Raw genomic sequence first — 25,958 nt, 5'->3', positions numbered from 1 at the left:
TTAGCTGCCAGTCAAATTTGATTGAGAATGTCGCTTTGGCCTGTGGTTGGCTAATGAATTCCACATCACTACAACTTGCAGTGTTCAGCTGGCTGCAAAGAGAAAATCTCAAGATGCTTTTAATTAGAACATGGGAATAATGGTTATCTTGTGTGCATTTTACAGACAGCCACAAAAATCTGCCTTGCCATTTTGAAGAGCAAGCTCAAAGCTGGGATCCACATTATGCAGGGTTACATTTCCAGTGGATACATGAAGAGGTGTATAAATTCTCAACTCAGCGGTGGGTTGTAGGGTATCCCTAAAAAATGACTCCAGATAATGAATGTGACTTTACCTTATGTCTGTAATCTTACCACTTTTTAAAGAGAGATTGGTTTCACTCTTTTTACATGGCATTTAATTGAATTAACAGTAAATATTATTCTCACTGAAACAGTACTTCACTGTACAAGTGAAATCTCTCTGGACTGCAGAAGTACCTGACACATGCTAATACATAATTTCTTTACTTCCACTCAGTATTTATCTTCAACAGAACATTATAGTCTCAGAACAGTTTATCAAAACACATGTAAGCCCTATGGTCTAGTATTTTGACAATTAACGTTTTTGCCAGGACCTTACAGACCTGAGAGTCTGCTCCCTCTCCCTTCCTTTTTCCTTCACAAAAGGTACCAGATGTTCTGAATTTTCCCATTTTCTCCCACTTCTAGTTCTATAACAGAAGACCAAATCACAATTCTGCATTGACAAGCTCTCATTTGGACAGAGAGAGAATCCTTCAAGCTAATATTACACAGCATCCTGGTACCAGTTTTCAAACTGAGGCATGTATTTTGGTGGGCATCCCCAGTGAATTGTTTCTGTGATTTTTGCACCTGCAGATCATTCAGTCTTTTCCTGGCCATTCACTGCAGGTGCAGAATTGTGATTTTATACACATCACACACAGAAAAAGGGTATGATTTATTGCTGTGATTGGAAAAATTAAGGTCATATTTGAGAATCAATTTCCTGTTGTTTAGTGTTATTGGTTACTATCAAATGATGACCATTTAGAAATTACTGGAAGTTAAATTCACATATGTACTCATGCACTGTAGCACTTGTTTCCCATTTGCAGAAATAAATACATTTTTAAAAGCTGTTCTATCTGAGTCTGTAAAATTTGCATATCAATATCTCTGTACACATGCATCAGGAGTGTGAGGTTAATAGAGCACTTTGAGATAGTCAGACATCAAGCTCTAGGGAAGTATAAATATAATTATTACCAATCCATTTTGATTTCTTCATGTTCACAATTCCAGAATTGTGACATTTGGTGAGTTCACTAGAGGCACCACATCTTTTGTGCTTATGCCAACATTTCAGACTTAGAGCAAGCACATTCTTTTTAGCCCCACCTGCTTTGGTTGTTACTTTCAGCAAATAACCATCCAAGTCGATCTGAAAATGTGGTGTCTTGCAAGGGAGTGATATCCGGGTCCCATTCCACTTCACAGTAAGGTGCTGCTGGAGGCTGATCATATTTCTGCCCAACACAAGGTCCACAGATTTTGTCCAAGAGAAAGATCGGGTCCGACGAGCATCGTTTTTCACCAGCACCTGGAAGGACGAGGCAGAGGAGGAGCAGTCTTTCGTCAAAACGTACTGACATGTTCCCTGAAAGTTAAATGTCCGTCCATCAAAAGTGTTGTAGTGGGGGTCTCCAAATACAGTGCAAACTCCAGGCTCTGCAGGTGAGTGAGAAACAAAAGCACCATCAAGACCAGTTGAAGTTTAAACAGTAGTAATTGGTAAACATTGTTTGGGGATGGAGAGCACCTGATAAAAAATTTTGTGGAAAAAAAAGTAGAATGGAAAGCTTGCATTTTTTTATTTTTTCTTCTAAGGTAAAGATTCTTGAACAGTTAGGAAGCTCAATACCAACATTATACTGGTAAATGAGGGTTAGAGCAAAAATAGAACAAAAAGAAAATAAAACTCCAATGAGGCTACCTTCATCACTCAGACTAAGAGTCTTAAAGGATCTAAACAAGATGTAGAGATTATATTATTACAATTTAAATTAGATTATTAAGTTTTTTAAGTACTAGCCATTGTGAGTCTTGGTTTGGTATTCAGATCAGTGTAGGCAAGTCCTTGTGTCCATGCAGGGTCCAGTGAAAGTTAACAAAACTCTATAGGCACAAGAGTCTGAACACACTGAATTTATTGTAGGGTCATGGCCTAAGGCATTAACACTAACAGAGATACAGAATGTTAAAAAATACACATACATCAGTGCATGCACATATATGTGCATATGCACACAAGTGGGCTATTTGAAGTTCATGTTTCTGATGTCCCTAAATATGAGTTACATTTCAGTCTTGATGAAGTCAATGGGCATTGTGCCATTGAGTTCAGTAAGACCTGGATCTGACCACATAGGCTTATGTATTTATATTCATTACATATGTATACATTATATAGTTAGAGATGTTTGCCCAGATTCTCTGGCTTGTTTTGGCTAGTTTACTCTGCTCCATCAACAGCTACCATAAATCTTGCCTAACAGTACGCCATGAAATTGAATATGTTTACACGGTTGCTCTATATGATGTTATATACATTTTATAAACCATTGCTTCTATTTGTGATTTATTCACCATTGTTTTTTACTAGGTTCACTGCAGTGATACTGGGTAAAAGGCTTCTCTGGATAAAAATTAAAAGCATGTGATGAATTGATAAATACCTAATATTATGGTACACCTGCATATTAATTCTTACAAATTTGGAGCAAATTTCTGGCTGTGCATAATAGGGAAGTAAAAAAATCAAAGGGAGAAAGGCCAATTTTTTTCTAACCTGATAATGACGATGACTTCACTTGTGGAAACACATGGGAAAACCAGTCACAGACTAGGACAAGTTGTTTTCTATGATACTCAGCACTGCATGAACATGCAACAAAAAGACCAACCCTCCTCTAAGAAGCCGACAGTCTCAGGGTATGGATACACAAGCGACTGCCAAATAAATGAGGGTGGGGATGAGAGTACCCAGGTGTGTGCACTTACTCAATTAAAGAAGACAGTCAATTAAGAGCCCCATAGAGGGTTCTAAGTAAAGTTCCAATTCCTCTTTTGTAGGCTATGCCTAACAAGAGATATGGAGAAGACTTTGGTGTATTGAGATCCAGGGAAATGGTCAACATGTTTGATTTTCACTCAAGTATGTCAGGGTTGCTGATATAGCAGTGAGTTCTAACAACACAAATACTATCTGACAACTGCTGCTCCTGTTAGGAATTACCTCAAAGGCAGGCACATAGACTGTCAGTCACCTGAGTACAGGTATACAATACTTTTGAAGGATCAATATAGCCTTCATTCAGGGAGGGAAATTGGTATAGAAGAAAATATGACCCATAGGAAAGAGACAGTTAACACAAGAACTACTCATTAAAATTTGGAAGCGAGTAAATAATAAAAATGATATTTATCTGTTAAAAAGCAGAAAAAAAATCTATCCAAAAATGGTGCAAGTAGTAAATCCATGTCTACTGGCAAATCTAGAAGGCAGAATGGCCTTCTGGATGAAATAATATCTACATGGTATGATGGACTATCAAGTACATATACCTGAGCTAACTCTGAACACACTGGCTAGGGACAGAAGTTACACATACACTGGTTTAAGTGATCAGAAACTGGTTTAAACCTGTAACAGAACAGAAGCTCAATGCACATAAACCAGTGTCAAAATGGCTGAAACTGGTTTAAGATAAACCTGGTTGAATGTAGTGTCAGACTTAACTGATTTGGGTCAAACCAGTTTATGAAACTTCCGTCCCAGGCCCCTTCCTGGTTCAAGTTAAATCACAGTCCCCCAGCATCCCAGCATGCTTTGCAACCCTGGGCTGGGGTGGGCTGTGCTGTCTGCTCCAGAGAACAGGTCTAGCTCTGCAGACCTCTGCTCCCTAGCTGGAGCAGTGAGGGCTGGCTGACCAGGGTGAACAAGGTAAGCTCAGCTGGGGATGCAGCCCAGTCTGCAGGGTGAGGACTGCCCCCTCCAGGCAAAATCCAACTGAGGTCTAGGGCCAGGGAGTGGAGTTAAACACCCCTTCCCAACTCAAACTTACTTACTGCTGGCTGTGATTGTGGACTACAAATCCCAGAGGCACGTGGAAGCAGGAAAAGGAAGTGATGAGCAACCCTGCAGAGTCCTGCTACTCTGATTTTGGACCGCAAATCCCAGAGACCTCCGGGGCAGGAGGAAGATAAAGTGAACACACAGCCAGAGAATTGTACTCTAGCACCCCCTGGTTGGTGGCCTGAGCCATTGCAGGCATTTGGCCGCATTCCCTGAATCAAAGGTAAATGTCTGTTCCCTTCTGTTTCAATTTAATCTGTGCAGTTTAGACTAACCTGCAAAGACTGAATCGATTCTACCACAGGCTTTTTAACTGTCTGTATTTAGCCACTAGCTCCGGTAACCTAAGTAGTGTAGATGTTAGTGTTGTAGTTGACTTGGGCTAATATACCCTGCTTCCATCTGAGCTTACATGCCCTGCAGCATCCAGGTAGTACACCCACAGAATCAGGTGCTGGGGCACTTGTATTCTACTCTTGGCTTTGCCATATATCCTCCCTTTCCATTAAGACCTTGAGTATGTTTTTTAGGTCAAATGTTACTATGTTTGGTTTCCCAATAGGAGACCCTGAACTTCTTTTCCACAGAAAGGTAAGACTTACATCTTCAGCTGAAATCATTGTTGTAGCTACTCAGCATGTCTGGAAATCATACCCATGGAATTGCAACCAAATACTGAAGGATCAAAATTAGGGGCACATTTTTGTTCTGTACCAAAATTAGGGGCAAATTTTGAAGCATACACTTTTGAAAATGAATGCGCCTAGCACTCTGTCTCAGTTCTCCCATCTGGAAACTTGGGATGTAACCTCACAGGGTGTTAGCATGGATTAATTAATATCTCTAAATAAATCTGAATAAAAGTAAATGTTATACATGTCAGGAATTATAGCATTAGGTTACTAGTAAATATTAAATTATTGTCTCAATTTCCCAATATACCAGTCTAATTTTTGCATAAAGGAATTCAATATGTATTTAATTATTTGTTCCATTCATATTTCATTTTGGGAATGTTTTATTTTTTTTATTTTAAAGCATACAGGTAACATATTAGAGAGTGAGGAAAGCATCAGCAAAAATATCCAAACAAAGATGAAAAAAATCAGTGAAAAGAACTACTTTTTGTCTGAGTTTCTGGGAGCCAAGAGTATAGGGATATTGTATGTGTTATTACCTAATATATCTCAGAGTTGTCTTTCTTTCTTCACCTAAGCAAGTGGTTAAGTGTCAGGACATGTGGAACAAACATCGTTTAGAGATGTGCCAGTTTAAATTGATAGCACCAATGAGATCCAAAAGAAATATTTATTTTTAATTTCTAATAAGTTATGTAGACTAATGCTGTTTTATGTTATGTTATGTGGTGTCACATTATATGTCAACTTGATGCAGTGCAGTTAAAATAAAAAGAATGTGTTTTGGATTGAACAGTTCAATATCTGATCCAAATTCTTCTGTTTACTTTCATAGCTGAAAGAGAAAAAAGCAGTTACCTAGAGTCTGAACTAACTGATACTTCAGCACCTTTGTGTAGCACATTTTCAAAAGAGTTATAAGAAAACTGTTTAAAGTACACATGCAAGGGGAAAAAAAATTAACAGTACACATGCACATGTGCAGTAGCTCTGACAACTGCCAGCAGTGAGTACTGTATTGTTGTCCTGAAAGTAAACCTTAAGTACAGGGTGTAGCAGGACTGCAAAGAGCAGATGACATAAAAAGAGTTTGAGATATTTTTAGGTTTCTTCTTTCCTTCCTAAAAGAGTTTCAAAGACATGTTGTTTTATGTTCCTTCTTTTTAAAGTTGTCCCTCCTGCTTGGCTGTCCCTTAAACCCAATGCAAGCAATGAAAACATAGAAAACATAGTATATGAGGAACCCTCTACAGCAGGGATGTTAAACATATAGCGCATGGGCTAGATACAGTCCATGGAGCCACGTGATATGGCCCACAAGTCACTGAACTGACTTTATGTGCTGGCCTGGACCCATGCATTACACAAGGTGCATGGGCTGAGCCCATGGATAGGCAATCAGTCTGAGATGCCACATGCAGCCCATGCTGTGGACTGTGAGGGAGAGGAGGAGCCGGCGGGCTCCAGGACTCCCCGCCCTGACACAATCGCGCTAAGGTCCCGCACTAAAACCCAGAGTACAGGGCAAGAACAGACCTTTTCCCAGGTGCACGGAGGAAGGAGGGGCCAGGACAGCGAGGGCCGACATAAAAGAGACGCCGGCATCAGGAAAGGGGGAAGCAGAACCGGAAGTGCCTGGCAGGGAAGTGGACACCGGTGGGAGTGCGCTCGTGCAGATGCGCACCGTTCCGAAACGCGGCCGGACCTTCTGGCACAAGGGTAAGACCCTGCGGGGTTTGTGAGCCTGGGCCATCAGCCCAGTGGAGCCCCGGACTGGGCAAGACAGCCAGGGGCGGCTGAAACTTGGTAGATATAGCTACCGTATAGACTGCAATAGAGGCGCGGTCCCGGCCTGCGAGATTGCAGCTCCCTCGGGCAAGGACTGAGCGGTCTCGAGGAGCCCCGGGGGAGGGCTGAAGAACTCCTTGGGAGTTGGGAAAGGGCTTCCAACCCCTCGGCATACAGGGAAAGAGCTGGGGGCGTCCGCTGGGGACTGAAGCGGTCTCCAAGCCCTGAAGGATCCCTGGCCACACTTGTTTGTGTTGCCCCTTTTTGTTTTCCTTTTTTTGGGACTGATCTAAGAGATAACTTCCCCATGGAGCCGATCTAGATAGGCGGCCACGTCCTGGCGGTACGGGCAAGGGTGTAGGGGAGGTGGAGCCCTCATCGACAGGACCCCGGGAACTGAAGGAGTCTTACTTCTGGACTAGCACGCACCAGACATTCTAAAACTGAACCAGATTACAATCAAAGTCGTGGCAGGAAAGTCAGACGCATGCAAACCCAAGTGAGAGACCCTTAACCAGCGGGAACCGGTCCCGGCGCAGGGAGTAGGGGGTTACCGCTGAACCACCATCCCACATGGACCCCCTGTGCTTTGTGTATCGCCAAGCCCATCCCGCATATGGTGGGCAGTAGGGGTGTGCGAAGCAGGCAGTATTCGATTCTGATTTGGTTTTGGCCCAGTTCGGGGGACAGTGATTCAGTTTACTGATTTGGTTCACTGTCCCGATTCAGTTTGGCCAAATCTGAATCTGAAGATTCAATTCTGATTTGGAAAATCAGCGATTCAGCCATAGCCACAGCTTTGTATGTTTTTTCTACATACCTCAAGGTACCAGGTGTGGCTCACGAATGCTGAGACGGTGGGGCAGATGGAGCATCACATGGGAGCATGGGGGCTCCCCCTCATGCTTGGCAGCCCCCCTGGCTTAGTGATTGGCCATGGGGGGACCCCGGGTGCCCCCCCTCCAGACCCAGGAGGCATCAGTCACCGAGCTGAGGGGAAGGGGGGGCCCCTGAGTGCTTGGCGGTGGACCCAGAAGTGGAGCAGAAGTATTTCTGGTCCACTTCTGGGTCTGCCGCCAAGAGCATGGGGGACCTACCCACACTCCCATGAGATGCTTCATCCACCCCACCATCTCAATGTTCATGAGCCGTGCCCGGTACCTCAAGGTATGTAGAAAAAACATATAAAGCTGTATCTATGGCAAAATCGTCAAATCTCTCTGAATCTCTCTGAATTGATTTGGAGGCTTCCAATTCAATTTGTAGAGATTAATGTGTCTCCTGATTTTATTTGGATTTGGAGATTTGGCCACTGACTCTCCTCCAAATCAAATCAGCGACCAAAGCTTCGCACAGCCCTAGTGGTCAGCGCTTGCCCAATGCCAGCCCCAGGGACTACATGCCGAGCAAGCCCTGGGGCCAGCACATGCTTCACGTGGTACTGCATACAGAACAGGTGGCTGGAAGGGGGTGTGCACTCCACCTGACCCAGAGCCAGCATGCAGGGCCAATCAGTAGGGCACCACAGGGAGCATGTGCCCCTGCCAGCCATGTGCTGTGTGCAGCTTTTATAGCCAATCCAGCCCTTCCCACCATAGGCAGAACATACTGACCTGGAGCACACTGTGTACAGGGGATGCAGGCAGCATCTTGGACTGACCCCTTGCAGCATTGGGTCCAACCTGCACACCACAGGTAGTCTGTGCCCTGTGACAGCCCCATATATGCTACATATGGTGTAAGGGCTGGACTCAGCATCACAGCCACTTTACAGGGTGTTGGTCCCAGTCTAACCAACAAACCAGATTAGGGCGATTCATCTGGTCCAAGAGGCCAAATGAGTTTGACATCCCTGCTCTACAGAGATACTGATCTCACACAGTTGATGTACCAGTGCCTAAATCTGTGAAGTATAGGAATGCTCTTTTCAGTTCACCCACATATTCCCATGAATGCACAGACATCCACATTCACTAAAAAACTGACCAAGATTTTCAACAAGGGGAAAATTAAATTAGGTTCCTAAGTCTTTAAGGGAACATAAGGCAGACAGGTGATCAAATTCCATTGAACCTCCAGGTGGGTATCTAACACTTAAGTTTCTTTGAAAAAAAAGTGACCTTATTTTCAAGATTGCTGGCTTCTGTGATATCTGCTCAATATGTTTTAATTCACATTTTTGGGAGACAATACCGTCAAAAAGCTTGGCCTTTGTGAGTGACTTTCATAATCTGCTCAGCCTCCACTCACCTAAAGATTGAAAATATACCCTTTAATAGCAACAATAATCAAATAGGACACTGGCCCAGATCTAACATCTGCAAGTCAAGAGGTCATAGTGTAGGTTGTTACTATTTGTAGTGAAATTATTTATTTCCTCACTGAAGAGAGTACTGTAAACCTCTTTGTTTGCTAGCCTTCTATACTGTGATTCATATATCATATACAAATTAAAAATTGATCATGTTGGGAAAGTAGCTACAGGCATTCTAAAGATGAAGAGCTCAAGATTTCCAAATCAGTCTATCTGCCCAAAATGAGGGTGAGACCAACAGTAGAGAAGAATGGGAAATTTAGCACTCCATGATTTTTTGGACTCCAGAGCAGTCAACTAAAGTCCAAGATGTCCAGATGTCTAGTCACACTCTTCTGGGCTTGTAGCTAGTTAAGAGAGGCCAAGGAAAACATACACTAAATTATAATTAAAATTGGTTTAGACATTTTCTAAGTAAAATGAGGGAGGAAAAAAAAGAAGTCTACTACTTAAGGGTGATTTGTTTGCACATCTATAACTCAAAAAGGACTCAGCTTTTTAAACTCAAACTGAAACTTCAGATGTAATGATCCCAAATTCTGAATTAAGCCTTAAATCAAACTGGGCATATTCATTAAGTTTTAAAAACTAGCTACAGAAAGTTCATATTAGAATTTCATTACCCCCTCTTTAAAAACGCATATCCATACACTACTTTCATCTTAATTGCTCCGCAGTGCAGCTTGATATAATATACATTACAGGGTATTGTGTCAAAAACTCTGCATGAGATTATATGGATTATATGGTCTATTTCATAAATAAACTAGCTATTCAAATTGATCTAAATACATATTTATATGGTATATGTAATAGCTGAAAAGGCTGAACAGGCAAATCGTGTGCAGTATTCCAAATAAGGCATAGATATATAGACCATCTCAGTCTATTTTGTTGATGTTTTACTTCTGTCAGAGGAAATGTAAAACACAGGAGATAGGACTAAAAGGAACATGCGTTATTAAGTCCAATCTCCTGTTTTCACAGGCAACCACATCATATAATTCTTTCTAAAATGATAATTTCTGCAAGGGGGCTGGGGTGTTGCAGGTACTAAGGTAGCTGGTTGACACCCCTAGGTCATAAGTTAAAGGCCACAGCAGAAGTGCTCATACTGCGGCAATGTCCGATTCCAACAAATCTATAAATTCTGCTAAATATCCTGTCGAAAGGACTAGGTACACACATTCAAAAAGCCTAGAATTAAACTAAGTTGCATGATTTTCTGTAAGTAGTGTAGTTTAGATCAGCAAACAGAACACACATTTGCCCTTTAAACCAGTAGCTAATTTCTGTACCAAATTTCTGTTCTCTTATGAGTATAGACTGGTTTTGTTTGCTGAACTTCTGTTCTGTTACAGGTATAGACCAATTTTTGATCACTCATACTGGTAAAAGTGTAATGTCTGTACCTGGCGAAGGACACAAAAAATGAAAGGACTCCTGCATACAATGATTACTGTAAAAAGAATAAAAAGAAGCAATGTGCTGGAGTATATTAAGATCCTAGCTTTTACGTCCAGAGATCTGGGCCCCAATATGACATGTCACAAGTGCCATGAATTTGGTGACTTCACTCTAGCCTCTACAGGTCATTGTCAGCTACCAAAACACAGGGTGATTGGGCATGATTCTGCCCAGAAAAGACTTATGATGAAATAATGATAAATTGTCTTTGGAGACCTATAGGCTATGGACAGACATTCAAAAAGCCTGAGCCTGAATTGATTCAACCTTGTCAGGTTAGTCTAACCTGGTTAGGCTGAACCAGTTTCCAACCATATAGGCAATCCCTCTGGACTGAGGAAACTCAGGCACATGCCTTCAGTGGCTCAGGCTGGAAGCCAGGGAGTGCTAGAGCAGCCCTCTCTGCCCTTCCACAGAGCTAAACTGAGGGGGTTGTGGCCAGGCCCCAGCAAGGCTCTGATTAGGGAAGGGTGTGAACTGGCTGCTCAAGGGGCAGAAGTGTTACCAGCCTGCAACCCTGGGCTAGTATTCTGAGGGAAGGGGCAGGGGGTGGTGTGCAGTGCCTGCATCTGTTGATGATCTGGAGCTTTTCACTCCCCTCCCTGCTTCTGTATACTGTACTGTCTGCACCAAACTAACAAGCAAGCAAGCAGCGGGAAGGGGGGAGCTGATAACAGTGTTTGTCACCCTTATCTCTGTATTTATTGCCCCATTAAGAAAACAGAGAGACTTACCTATCTTTTGATTCAGCAAAGACCCGGCATGTGATCTGCTGGCTAATACACAAACAGCTCTCAGCAAGGCAGAGGTAGGGGGAAATATGTGCTTAGCAGAGAATGTAAGGGGGAGGGAGGGAGGGAGGGAGGGGAGCAAACAGCTCTTCTCAAATAGCTCTCCAAGGAAGGACATTAAGCTACCTGTTGATTAGCTCCAAAAAAGCTGTCTGCCTGTCATCTGCCACAGCAGGGACTGTAGCCAACATGTGGTCTGCTAGCTAATGTGTCTGCCTAAAGCAGAGGGGCAGAGGGGGAATGGGAATAATCCCAGTTTAGCATAGAGAAGCCAGGTAGACACAGAAGGGAGGGGCCAGCCCTGCTGTGAAGCAGAGAGCCCCACCCAGGTCAAGAGCATGTTGGAATGCTGGGGGACTCTGGTTTATCTTAAACCAGACATTGCATAAACTGGTTTGAGCCAAATCAGTTAATTCTGATACTATATTCAACCAGTTTTATGTCAGACAGGTTTCAGTCATTTTCAAACTGGTTTATGTGGACTGAACATCTGTTCTGTTACAGGTTTAAACCAGTTTCTGATCACTTAAACTGGTTTATATGTAATGTCTGTCCCTAGCCATATAGTACTTTGCATTAGAAGATCACAGAGGACTTTAAAAAAATCTTTATTTCATAAAGCTGCACACATCAAATCATGGTACGCAGTCTGATGAAAGAGAGGCACAGAGGGATATGGCACTAATTTACAATGGCGGGAGTCATTATATCATGATTAAAATGCATTTACAAAACCATCAGAAGAAGCTTTCACAGTGCCTCCCTACACTATAACTCTAGCAAGTGTCACCAGTCCTTCTGTGTCAAGAACAGAGATTTAACCTTAATTCCAAATTTCCTTGCTTTTGGTCTGGAGCTGAGGTCAGAATGTCAATATTATTTGAATTTAGTTTGGTGACTTTTTTTTAACTTAAAATTACTTTGGTGTAACATAGGATTACGAATTTATGGAATTTACGTCAGTGGTGATTTTTGTAAATCAGGCTCAAAAGACCACATTTCATTACATTTTTACAGCAGGATAAGCTTAAATGTAGAATTTTCCATGGGTATGACCACTGTTTTTAATTAGTGATAACTGTATACCAGCCATGGAGTTTAAGTAACAGCATGCCAAGACTAACCAGAATTAATTTTGAGAGCATTAAACCAAAAAGACTCAACAAAACATTAAGATGAGTAGATTCTTTTTCTCTCTGTAACCAAGTTCTTTGAAAAATAATTGCTTAATTATCCTATTTTTTATTTTATCCTATTTTTTAAAATGTATCCTTTAACAATATGACTGTTTTGACAAACATTGTAGAACTTGGCTAGTAACATCTGTATGCAGCTTCCATGTGGACGGGATGTTCTTGTAGTTCCTGTGTTGCTTTTCCTTTGGAAAACTACGTCTGCTAAGTTACCAAAAGGTCTGGTGTGTTAATCTGTGTACTGTGTGTGCATATGTACTATCACATCAAAACTAGGTTGGATTTGGAAAGCCTCAGGTAATCAGGCAATTTGGTAAAGAGGCCACCATTAAAATACAGTTTTGCCTTGTACACAAGTATGTTATCATGGAATATTAAGGCTCCTATAACAACATCAATTACTTACAGATGGCTGCTGTTAACATTTTAATGGCCAAAACTGCACTATGATGGTGGGTACATAAGAAATTGGGGGGGAGAAATGAAAAAAGGTATGTGATAGGAATTGAGAGTGGCTATTTAACTGTAAAGTTCAGAACTTATTTGTTAACTGTTACAAATAAAATATTTTTTTTCGATTAAGGCCAATTTATGCCTGATGTTCATTATTCAGCATTGGGGTCAGTGCTGCCAAAGTTTTCCAAAAGGAAGTCAAAGTAGAAAGTCCCTTCAGCTTGGGCCAGAAGAACATGCTAAGTGCACTGACCTCTGGTATATCAAAACATGCTCCTCTTTCTGCATTCAGCCAACCCCAATAGCCACTATGATCAAGAGAAAAGGGGAAAAAGCCCCTGCACAGAAGAAAAAAAAATCTGTTCCAGAGACCACAAAAGTGCATGGAAAGATGCCTAGTAATGAGGAAAGAAGAGCTCCCCTAGACCTGATTGAAGACTATAAACTGTCAGGTCCGGAAGGCTTCAGGAGCGGAGCCCTGGAGCATATAAAAGGAGCTGCGTGCAGAGCACAAGGGGGCAGATGCATGAGGGACTCAAGAAGTGTGGAGCTAAGAAAAGCTGGGGAGCTCTTCCTCAGTGGGCAATAGGCCCAAGGCTCCTGAAGCTGCCACTGGAGGAGCAGCCTTGGGAGTGGTGCGAAACTGCTCGGGCTGTTGACAATGCACAGGGATGGTGCATGGAGACCCGGCCCTAGAAGCAGTGTGAGACTGCTCAGACCCATCAGTGCACAGTTTGGTGCATGGAGCCCAGGCTTTGGGAGCTGCAAGCGGCGACTTGAGCCTGCAACCCCTTGCAGGCCTTGGGGCCTGCAGTAAGGCAGCTCAGGCCTCGTCTCCCAGTAAGCAGCCAGGTTGCATGGTGTGCAGGGCAGCGCACGGGCCCAAGCCTTGGGAGCCAGGGAGCCACAGAGGCTGCTTGGGTTAGCCACCTGGCATGAGGATAGCTGGCCGGAGCCTGAAGGGCCTGGCCTGTGCTAAAACAGCCCTCAGTGCCAAGCCAGGGCACAGGGAAATAGTGCTGCAGCGTGAGGCTTAGCACCCAGGAGCCAGCAGCAGTAGTGCAGCAGTTGAGAGGAGCTGAGCCCTCAGTGCCCAAAGCTGGGCTTAGGGTGGAGAGGAGCCCAGTGGCACAGCAGAGGCCTGGAGAGGCGCTCCAGCAGAGGAAACCCCATTGAGCTGTGCCCTGACCACTGCTACCTGAGGGAGCGTGAGTCATTAGGTCCTTGGGTCCCACAGGGGAAAGACATTTGGGGACAGCAAACCCAGAGAAGTGACTGGGTGAGCAGCCCCACCACAACCCCCCACCTAGTCAAGGCCCTAAGAGGAGGGGCCCCTGGTGCTTCCTGGACACCCCCCCCACAAGGGACCCCATTGGAAGGAGGACTATCTCTTGCCATGGGTCAGGGACTATATTAAGGAAATAGATGTTATTAAGATTGTTCATGTTTGCATCTTATATTTTGTGATTGAAATGTTGTATTGTAATGTTGTAAATAGTGTTATTTAGGGTTTGACCTTGGTTATTGGTTAATATTCACTGTAAATATATGCATATGATATTTAGTTTTATGTTTATGTATATTATAACTCAATAAATTATATATAGTTAAGAACTTTGGGCTTGGGCTAACTCTATAAAGGAAAGAGGGAACTGCTCGAAATTCTGGCATCCCTCTCACAGCACCCCCTCCTGCCTACTCATCCCATCCTACTGAGAATAGGGCACACCCCTGGATGGACCCAGGTTACAGATGTTGGATCAGACCCCAAACACAGAGGGGTCATGATTTCTCTAGGAACTCCTTTATGTATTTGCATAAGTTTAGGTACAATCTCTCTTGAGATAAGCTGGTGTTTTAACTATGGCTGATACAACAGTAGCAAAAACTATGCATGTTCTACATGTTTTGGCTGGTAATTTCACTTTGGCTTTAATTTCATACTTATTCTATTTATTCCTTGTACAAATCACTAGGAAATCTTTCATAAATTAAGACATTTGAATCTTAATTTGTTTTTGTTGTAAACATAAATATGAACATTTTAAAATTCAGAATAGAATGTATTGTAAATGAAAAAAAGTAGTCCTAAGTTATATCACTTTCTGATCACTTCACTTTTTATCCACTCCTTGGAGAAAAGCCTACTTTGCATTTACAAATACCTTGCCTTCAACTCAGGGAAGCTCTCAAGTATACTGAATGGTGTGTTGCCTCATCCATCTCAGTCTTCAACTCTTCTTCTCATATAAAACTAACATTGTCCCACTATGAATTATGGCCTAAGAAATGTCACAGAAGAGAGTCAATCATCTCAATTCACCCTGTGATTTGAAATAAATGAATGACTACTATTGGTGAAATTTAAGTTACTGAGCTCATCACACCAGTGATGTGTCATTTTTGACACAACTCAGAAAATTTCTTTGCTTTTAAGTATGCAAAAATTACATTTAAAGCAAAATCACTTTTATTTTGAGATTCTTACACATAGGATTGGAGCATCCTGGGTTCCAGTCCCTTCTACCATGCTTTTTTTTTTGGTTTTTAAGACCCTTGGCAGACTTTATATTTGTTGCCTATTATACATGAGTATTGTGTGACAAATCATAACAGGCCAACTGGACATATGTTAAAACAATTGCAGAATATTTCCATGACCCAGAGAAGTTGCTGTTTCAATGAGCCACTTCTTTGTGGGTGAGCTCCTATTTTTATCTATAGATAAACACCATTTTAATGTTTGAATTCAATGATGTTAATGTAGTTCAGCATGCTTCAAACAGGTCTAACCTACAAGGTACTTTTGGGGATATAGGCATCTTCCCAGGACCAATCTGGATTGCAATAGTTTTAGTGGGAGTTAGGCAGCTGGGTGAGCAAACAGGATTATATCTGAATAGCCGTAGGTCCTTAAGAAAACTTTGTAATCCTAAATGGATATACCACCAGAATCTAGGCACTCAGGGTATGTGCTGATGTTGGCCACACCCAGTCTGCAATGACATGGCTTATATTAAGCTGTGTGATCACAGATTGGGGGTGGTGTATGCAGGGAGCTGCACCGGGAATCCACTGTAAGGAATTTCAGGCAGCAGGGGTTAATGGGTCCACAGGGAAGTTCAGTGTGTCTGTTGTGGAGGGGAAAGGGTTAATGGGTCTGTGGGAGAGGTTTGGGGGCTAGCCCAGTTGGGGTGGGGGTGTTAGGAAAAGTGCAGCCCACAGGCTGGGTTGAGTAGCTGGGCTTTCCCAGCCTTGGGGCTGCACTCCAAACACATGCAAACACATTCAATAGATTGGGCTAACCCACTCCCAACCTAAATTTACTTCCTTAGGTGAACTCATTTAGATTTGCTCCACCCTTTTTTGCCCAATTTAGCTTCCCCAAACATCTATGCAGATCAGCATTTAGATCAACCTAACACAAGTTACGTCAATCTAAATATAACATTTGCACATACCCTCAGTGAGTGGGGTGGTTTGTGTGCCAGGGACAATTGGATTGCTCTAACTTTTTCCTACATCCTATTTAGGCAACTGCAAGACAAAACTGGATTAAACCTATTGACTCCAATGAGGTGAAGTCACCGCATTGACTTTAGAGGGATTTAAACTCAAATTTAAAAATCAAGCACATGTTTAAGTGCTTTGCTGAATAGGGATGAACTCAAGACAATGCCTAAATGTGTTGCTGAACTGGGACTAGGGGTGGGAAAGGATGATGATGGGATAAAACCACAGGATAGAGTCAAGAGGTCCATGTTCAGCTATACATCCCATCTCTGCCACCACCCTCCTCTCTGACCTTTCTAAACCCCTTTCTGACGCCCACAAATCATCAGTTAAGGTCCTGGATTATAAAGTTTGATTATACTTACCTTAGCTTGCATAGCTGCAAATGTGATTTATGAGCATAAAAACTATCCAGTCATAAAAGGTGCCTCAATCTGTTCACACTGTTTGTTTTGATTAAGTCTGGCTACAAATTTTACAGGCTAACCGTATTCTATAGAGAGTAATATTTCCTCTAATTTGACAAAAATAGTGGCATTTTGAGAATTAAAAATTCCTTTTAATGGGCATTTTATTTCTTAATTTGTGTATGTATGGGAGACATTAACTCTATCCCTTCCATAACCCCATACCCCTCACCCTAATCCGAAGATAGAGATATCAGATGCAAACATTTCTTAATTATTTCTCTGAAATCATCAAAACTAATTTAATAACACAAAGAACTTACTCACTTTCAGTGCAAATAGGACAACATCCTTTTCTGTTCAGGATTTTACCCTAATTGAGAGAGAGAAACTGATTTAATGAAAGTGTCTTCAGAGCAATGATTGTTTCATGTTGTAAGCCTGGATAAGCCTTTGAAAATAGTTCAAGTTGTGTTTGAACTTAGTGCCCTGGCTACAGCTTCAAATATCAGGTGCTAAAAACAGACAGAACTATTCAAAAAGTTTCCTGGCTATGCTATAAGAAATAAAATACTAAAAGGGTTCTCTGTTGTTACCTTCCTCTTAGAGTGAAAGAGAATGTGGATTCATTCATTTGGGGGTACCTAAAGCAAAGCAGTTGTTCTATATTATCAAGATTCCTAAATGCCTATAGAACATATATACACGACACTTCGTATGAACACTTATGTCACTTGAGCATCTTGTGGGAAATCCTACTAAAGAGAATCATTCATTCTGCTACAGCCACAAATGAAAGTGCTCACTAGTATAAATCAAGTTATTCAAATACCTTCTTTGGATAATCATTTTGATACGGTTTACAAAAAATTAAGTTAAAAATAGTGGCCCAAATTCTCTGCTGGAGTAAAGGCGTGAAACGTCATGTATCTGCTTTTATTCAGGTAAAGTGTTTGGTCTCATAATAGGAATATTGAGCAAAGGTTCAGGTCCTCATTTAGCATTGTGCTCAGGCCTTTTTGTTTGTTCGTTTTATGTCCAAAATTAGTGCTTTGTGATTACATGTAAAAAGTGTGTAGTCTTCTACAAACTTCTTTGAATTATAAAGTGGAGCAATTAACTTTGTTCCAATTCACTGACTCATCTTCAAACTGAGAATAAGCTTGGAAAATGTCAGTTTGGATGGTGCAGCTTTTTGAGTGGTAACTGGGGTGAATTGTATTGTAACCTTGACCCAATAGTATAACTCACCCTGCTCACCCATACAGGCAAGCATGGTGTGTCCTTACTTCCCTGTGTTGGCTTTCAATGTTAACACGTGGGTGGCAAAAGTAACCTTTCATGACCACTACGCCTTTTTTCCCTGCAAATAGGTGTGGGCTTTCTCCCCACACAGTGCGCCAGATAGTACAGAAGAGCTCATGCAGAGGAGAGAAGCAATCAGCAGTGAGGACAGAGTTTGTGCAGATTACTGGTCTCTCATATGCAAATCACAGTGCTAGGATTTGTACCAGTAAATCCTATTAAGCACCTGCTACAGTAAAACACTGTCAAACACCTTTAAATAATGAGATGAATACCCACAGATTTTTCTGGGTATCCTCAATAAAAGAACTGAAATCATCAGCCAGGCTGGAAGTGGCAGGAATTCAAGTGAAATTGGAATCTGTAAGGCAGCCTTGCTAAGGCTGGTTACTTGAGCCACCATGTTGGCATGGGATCCTGTTTTTGTCTTGCAGAATAAGGAAGCCCATTATTGCTAACATGTGCTCCATGAGTTCGTTAGCATTGAGTGTTCCCTTAGGAATGGGATAAATGATGTGATCCCATTTTTCTCCATGAATATTTATAAGCAGACCATATCTGAGTCTGTTTATTTTCTAGGATTTTTCTTCTTCTTTATGAGGTTTTCAGTTTTATGTCTGAGGTTTTTATTATTCTAAGCAAGACTAATTGGGGGGGGGTGTTTGGTTGTGCAATAGCAACAGCTGTTGTTTTTTTGTGCCTCATTTGGCACTGGAGTAAAAACAGCAACTTTTTGTTTGTAATAATAACAGATGTGTATTACACTAAATGCTGTCTGTGTTAGGGATGGCAGAATGTATTCTGAATTCATTTTAAACTCACTAGAAGTTCATAGGTTCAAAATTTACCCACAGAATCAAAATGAGCAGCTTCACATGCCATGAACTTAGCTCTATTAACTTTTGTACAGAAATGGCCCTCAAAGACAAGTTCATGCTTTCAAGTCTCTATGAGCTCTCATAATAGCACTGAAAGAATATGTCCATAACCATATGGTACAAGCACAAGGTACCATTGCTATGATGTGAAACAGGGTACAAAACAAGAGCAAGGTGTCCAAAAGGGGGATGTGAAGGGAAAAATTGGGCTTGGATGAGTAAAGAGATGTAAAGAGGAGAACTGGTAAGTACTGTATTTACTTTCCCCCTAAAATTTGGCCTCCAAACTTAGGGTGTGTGTTTTAAGCAGGGAAGCTGATTTTCTTTTGCTGAAATAGAAGCAGGGTAGAATAGAGCAAGCAAACACTGTGACTTATGGTTGCCACTTTTCCAAGGGGCTGCAAACAGCAAGGAAAGAAAAGCTTGGTCTGGGGCCTAGCTTTGTTGCTGTCCTGCCACACCAGGTGATTCTTGCTGCCTCACCCAGACTTGGATGCCACACTTCTTGGACACTCAGTGTTTCCAGAAAGACTTAATGTCACACAGTCAGCCATGATTCTGGAAAAATCATGTTTTCTACATTCTGCCTTCAATAAACAAGGGGTGTGTTTCATTTGGAGGGATGTGGTATGTGAGAATGTATGGCATATAGAGAATTAGAAGAGAAGGTGGTTAATGAATCTATAGAGGAACTGAATCCCACCAGATGCTGTGCTTACCTCATTTCAGGACAGCACTTAAGCATGGGTTTAAGTATTTGAATAGGTCTGCTAAGTTCAGCAAGACTTAACACATACCGAACCAAATAACTCAATATTCTGCAGAATGAAGCACAAGACAAGACAACAAGACGGGAAATGCACCGTGAATCAGTGATCACAAAGTGGAAATAAAAACCTCGAGACATAAGGCTCACCGGAACCTGAAGGAGGACTGATTTTGCTATCAGTGTTACAGAAGGGAATTGAGACAGAGAGAGATATATTGCATTCATGTGCAGATGCAAAGAAACTCAAGCAGTATGCTTCCTGAAATTATCAGGAATAGTAAAGGTTAGATCCTAAATGCAAGGGAGAAGGGAAGAAAGTATATAACCTTGGGAAAAATGAAAGAAATGGCAGAAACAGTCTCTCAAAATATGGCAACCTGCCACCAGTTCAGACAGTAAGACAAACAACTATATGGTATCAGAAAGTTCTGCTGCACTGCCAGCACAACACCTGTTCTTCTTCATACAGAAAGATTTCACTGGCCTAGAGCTAGGTTGATGAATGATTCAATATTCTCTCACAAAAACCTTCATGAAGAGAATGTTAAGACTGAGTGATTAAGCACCTAAAAGTGAAGGGATGAAAATACAAGATTGCCTGTAAATCCTTAATTCTTTCACCCTTGCCTGTGTGCATTATAATACTCATTTTACTGAGATTATCCCAGGCAAGATTGTGAAACCCTTACAGGCATAAGGCAGTGCTTGACGCCACAAAGAATCCCAGTTACCTGAGCCAATGGCAACTAAAGCACAGTACTATTCGGAGTGAGAAAAGGAAATCACACTCCTGCTTCTATCGTCTGTAGGTTCATACTGTATAATCCTGTGAATTTTTCCCTTCAGCCTAGCACATAATCTGCTCACAGACATTCAGCATCCACATCGGTAATGGAGCTATGCCTTGCATTATGTGAAGTGTTTTGGGCATATTGCTTTGTGACAGAATACCTTACGCTACTGAGGCTAGATCAGTAGCAAAACAGCTAAGGTGAGTAGGGTACATACAGATGTGGATTGTTTTCTCCTCTGTTCCTTCTAATTGTTCTTCTCTAAAAGGAATAGATAGTAAGAATAAACTAGGTATTTTTACCTTGAGATAACGTGTTGCTGAAGGACTGGTATATATGAAGGGAAAGGGAAAGAGGAGTTGGAGCAGAGAAAAGTTATTGCTGAGTGAAAGATTCCATTTCGAATCAAGAAGGAAAGCTGTTGGGTCAGAAACTATTAGAAACAAAGCTATGGGCTGGCAAAACAGTCCAGCATCTTAGCTGTGGAGAGGTGACTCTTGCTTGGGAACTTATCTTGGGGGTTGGTTTCAAATAGCTCAGGGGCTTGCTTTAGTCTAAGTCGGTGGTTTTCAAACTTTTTGAGCTGAGCCCCGCTTTGAGTTTCAATTTGGTTTGTGCTCCCCGCAACCCCAACATGCATCCTAGAGGAGCAGTGCAGCCAGGCACAGGTTGCCTCTCATCCTAGGAGCTGCCACAGCTCGCCTTGGCTTGGCTTGGCTCAGCTCAGCTCAGCTCAGCGGGTTCCACCCACCGTGGTTCAAGCTCTTCCTGCCTTGGCCCCACTGCAACTCTAGGCTGTGTGTCCAATGCACCAAGCTCCTGGAGGTGCAACAGCTTGCTGGCGGATCCTGCCCAGGGCTCCCCACCCCTGCAACCGCTTGTGAGGCTGCAACAGCACCAGCTCCTGGCAAACTTCTTGCCTGCACCCCCCTGCACTGCACCTCCCCCAATATTTCCTCATGCCCTCCCAGGAGAACACACCCTATGGTTTGAAAACTGCTGGTCTAGGTGCACATCATAACCCAGAAACTCACACCATCCTGGATGCTTGCTGATCCATAAGAGCTTAGCTTAGCTTCTAACCGTGGGACCTTACTCCATTCCCAAGAACCCTCCCAACTTAATCTAAGCTGGGAGATGAGCCTCAGCTAGAACCTGGAGCTGCTACAATTCAGCTAAGAATTGAAGTTAAAAGCCTTTTTGCCCTAAAGGAGATGAATAAAAAGGATGTTTATTTTTTATGAGGCTGTTAATGGTATTTGTAAATTAAACTGACATTCTTTCTAAGGGATCCTAACAGTGGAAATCTCTTACTGACTTTATTTTTAAGGACTGTTTAACTCCTTTTGCTCCCTTGTATTTTACTTTCTTATAACTCTGAAACCAAGCTAGAACAATGTTGAAAGAGCTTATTAGTAAGTCATGTGAGTCAGAGTTAAGGCTATTACTGCAACGTGAAAGGTGAATTTTCACGCATCATTCTTTCCACTAAAACACTCATGTGCAATAGTACCATATTTATTCAGATCTAAGATTGGGGGGGGGGGGGTCCTACCACTCATTCAACATGTGGGGTGGGGAGCCTCATCTGAGATTTGAGTAGCAGAGAAGGAGCTGCTCCCACTGATGCCACTGCCTGGCTAGGGCCAGGGTGACTCAAGATGTGTCATGTGGCAGGGAGACATAGGGGACACCACGCAGTGCACGGCCCTAGGGACATGCAGGATGGTGGGGGGAAGAGACACCATAGTGGTGGGGATCATGTGGTGGTGGGGTAGGCACACTGGGGAGATTGCATGGTGTGGGGGTGGGGAGGGAAGCACAGAGGAGACTGCACAGAAACAGGAGAGCTAGAGCTGGAGCTGGAACTGGAGCTGCTGCTGCTACTGCTGCCCAGCCAGGGCTGGGGCTGAAGGTACCATGTGCTCTGGGCTCTGGGCCAGAGCCAGAGCCACCACATTTGGTAAGCAGCAGCAGAAGGGGAGGCAATGCAGAAGACAGGGATGCAGGGGCAGGCGCTAGAGGGGACAGGAGTCAAAGGGGTAGGCACCAGGAGGCACAGGTGCCAAGGGCAAGGCAAGTGGCAGGGCAGCAGGCAGGGGGCAGGCCTCCTGCCTCCTCATTATTGCTTTCCCCAGAACAGTGGTGGTAGGGAAAAAAATTTAAAGACAATCCTCTAATAGCTAGATTCTATACATAGAAAATTATAATTATTGGCGGGGGTCATCTTAAATTAGAAGTCACCTTGGGTTTTGGTAAATGTGGTACCTTCCTGGATAATAATACTTCTATGTGAATTACCTCAACTGACCATTTCCAGGAGTCTTAATGCTTAAGTTTATCAAATCTAATGATGTCATAATGTATTTTGCATAAGGTGTCTTAAATTACATTTGCAACTCAGACTCTATGAGGTCCTATAAGTTTAAATTGGATAAATGCAAGAAACTAGGGATGGACACACAATGCTTTCTATAGTCCCTAGGATTTTCAAAGTTCTCATAGACAAAAAGTAGGCAGATGGACCTACATAGATTTCCATGGACCTTAGTACTGGAAGGGACCTCTTAGGTCATCAGATCTACTCCCTAGACTCTCATCTCTGTTTACTTCATGCAGAATTTTATGACTGGCACCCCATTACCATGGACCTCCTAATATTCCTAGATGAAGAATTCCATTGGGCACATCTTCTAGGATGTGTGCAGCAGCAGAGTTCCGCGCTTGTGAAACGTAACATGTCTAGAACAGAAGGACAAGCCTTCTGTGAAACATCAGAGGAGTGAAGGAGAGACAGGAGAAAAATGACCCCTTCTACACCGTTGCCCCAGCACAGAATTTAAAATGACTTCTGCAGAGTTCCAAAGTGTCAATGTCACGGTGGCCTGCCTTTTGTAGAGTTTGTAACTCCAAAATCCAGGCTTCAGATTCTATTATCCTTCCAAAACGTCACAAGTATAAAATTTTACACACTGGAGTTTGTCATTTAAAATTTTATGCATAGGTATCTGTGACTAATATTTTCTCCTTTTGGCTTCTATGACAGGGAAGGAAACACTGAGAAGGTGCAACAGTAATAATTTGGCTGTCTTTTTGGTAGTTTTGTTTTAAGATGTGTCTCAGTGTAAGTTGTTATTTAGAGCTCCCTCTCCTGAAAGATTGGGCTATTAAAAATAAGCTAATTTGCAAATGACAGAAGTCCAAGAAAAATCAGCCCAAAATTTTATATAATGCTTATTTTTAAAGTTATTAAGGAACAGAAGACTACACTATTTTTCAGATTGACTTCAGACTTTCACAAAAAACAACCCCATCTGCATCACTGGAGAAAATGGTACAGTTTTGATTGAGTTTGTTTTGTTTTGTTTTGTTTTGTTGTTTTGGTTTTTGTGATTAAATCTGATTTGCATTGAAAAAAAGTCAACACAACTTTTGCTGTACATCTCCCTAATGCATACATGCTTGACCTTTAATTTCAGCAGCAATTGTCACACCAATAAGACTGATGAATAAATGAGAGAGAGGCTTTGCTATAGAAATTTAGGAACACATACACACACACATATATAGGTTATATATAGATAGATAGATAGATATATCTAGCTACATCTATCTCTATGTATAGATAGATATAGATAGATACATAGATATAATATAGAGTAAGAACTGAAGATAGAGACAGGAAAGGACAGATGATGGTGAATTTGGAGAATTCTAATCTACCATTGATACTAGCGTTATTAAGCATTTTCTTCCAAAGTCTACCTGCCCAGTTGCTACACTGGTTCTCCAGAGAGATATTGATAAAGATAAAACAGAGGGTGAAAAACCATGCTCTGGTTAAAACTCACGTGAGGGCAGCTGTTGACTGGAATGCACTGCTTCTTGCGACACTCTGTCCTGCCTTTCATACAAGCACAGATGGTACAGTTAACGGAGGACCACATCTCTCCATCCTGCCACAGGAAGAACATGATATAGCCATCAGCTGGGGTGGCAGAAAAGAAACCATTCCAACAATGTTTCATTTCATTGCACAGGAAAGCACTGCTTTCCCTGTTAGAGTTATGTCATTGTTTAGTCTAAATTATTACGAGGTGTCTGTCCGCACCCAGTTGGATTAAAAGATGAAGATCAGATTCAGCAGGGATTTCTTCACTTTGACCTTTCACTTTAGAAATTCATTCTTATAAACCTGAGCAAAACATTTTTGCATTTTCCGTCAATGTGCTAATTAGTTGCATTGTTTTCTTCTCTGGTACATGTGAGATGTGATCGCACCTATCATGAATTTTAATTTCAGCCAACATAATTAGAAAAATCTGATTCATTGGGATGATTGGCATGTTTAAATTGTTGCATGTGAAAGCATTTAATTAAGATGTCAGAATACAGTGAATTTATTCCCAGATGTGGCATCATTTTGGCTTAAGCTAGGAATGGATAAATAATGAATTCTAATTCAGATTACTTACAGTGCTTTAGTAGACACTTGATCTGCTAAACATCTGAAAATGTTTAAATGAGATATAGTGTTAAACTACCCAAATGTTTAGCAGGTAGGTTATTCTTCCAGAAGACAGTCTGTCTCTGAAAGTATTAAATGGACAGCGGAGTCCACTTCAGAGCCTTGTTTCTAACTTAGGAAAGTTGGTTGGTGAACTGCCCTGGCTCAGTTCTACATGGCTTTGCATTTGGCAAATGTGGTTCTTAAAAGCATTCCACCTCACCCACATACAGTCCTGTGCTAGGCCATTTAAAGGCTTGACATGCAAGCTTTCTGTTTACGGGACCACTGTGGAGGAAGGATGAGGCCAGAGCAGGCAGGAACATAGTAGAGGCAGTCCAAAAGGACCGAGTGTGATTATAGCTCCAGCTAAACTGGGAATGGTTCCTCAGCATGGTAAACAGAATGGAAGCAGATTCAAATCAAAAGAGCAAAACAGCTGGACTTATTCAGCCTGGCATGGTTTTTAAGGCTATCCTGACTTTTCTGTTGTCCTGGTGATACAGCATTGACTAGCTTTTCTGTTGCAACACAGTTCCATTTCTTGTAGTGTCTGCTGACTGGTCCCCACACATTAGAATCACAGAATAATAGAAAATTAGGGTTAGGAGGGACTTCGGGAGGTCATTTAGTCCAACCTCCTGATCAAAGAAGGCCCATCCCCAACAATATCATCCAGCCAAAGCTTTGTCTATCCAGGTCTTAAAAACCTCCAAGGATGGAGATTCCACCACCTCTCTGGGTAACCTGTGCCAGTGCTTTACTACCCTCCTAGTGAGAGAATTTTTTTCCTAATATCTAACCTAAACTTCTCTTGCTGCAACTTGAGATCATTGCTCCTTGTACAGTCCTCTGCCACCACCGGGAACAGTCTAGCTCCACCCTTCAGGTAGCTGATGGCTGCTATTAAATCTGCCCTCAGTCTTCTCTGCTCCAGACTAAATAAGCCCAGCTCCCTCAGCCTCTTCTCAGAAGCCTTGTGCCCAGCCTTCTAACCA

The 25,958-nt window shown here is 42.2% G+C and overlaps 1 protein-coding gene across 1 annotated transcript in view; it reads right to left on the bottom strand.

Moving 5' to 3' along the window:
• BMPER (BMP binding endothelial regulator) overlaps positions 1-25,958 on the bottom strand; it is a gene marked incomplete at its 5' end in the record, with an annotated part of 307,337 nt that overhangs the window by 154,487 nt on the left and 126,892 nt on the right. Inside the window, 3 exons of the mRNA XM_019509034.1 lie at positions 1,410-1,739; positions 17,038-17,083; positions 24,305-24,409. Of these exons, the coding sequence (XP_019364579.1) occupies positions 1,410-1,739; positions 17,038-17,083; positions 24,305-24,409 (481 nt within the window). The remainder of the gene's footprint in view (positions 1-1,409; positions 1,740-17,037; positions 17,084-24,304; positions 24,410-25,958) is intronic.

This window comes from Gavialis gangeticus, unplaced genomic scaffold (assembly GCF_001723915.1).
Source record: "Gavialis gangeticus isolate Ggan-Ray unplaced genomic scaffold, GavGan_comp1, whole genome shotgun sequence".
NCBI classification, from domain to species: Eukaryota; Metazoa; Chordata; order Crocodylia; family Gavialidae; genus Gavialis; species Gavialis gangeticus.
Note: the sequence above shows the minus strand (reverse complement) of the source record. Positions and strands in the feature narration are given on the sequence as shown.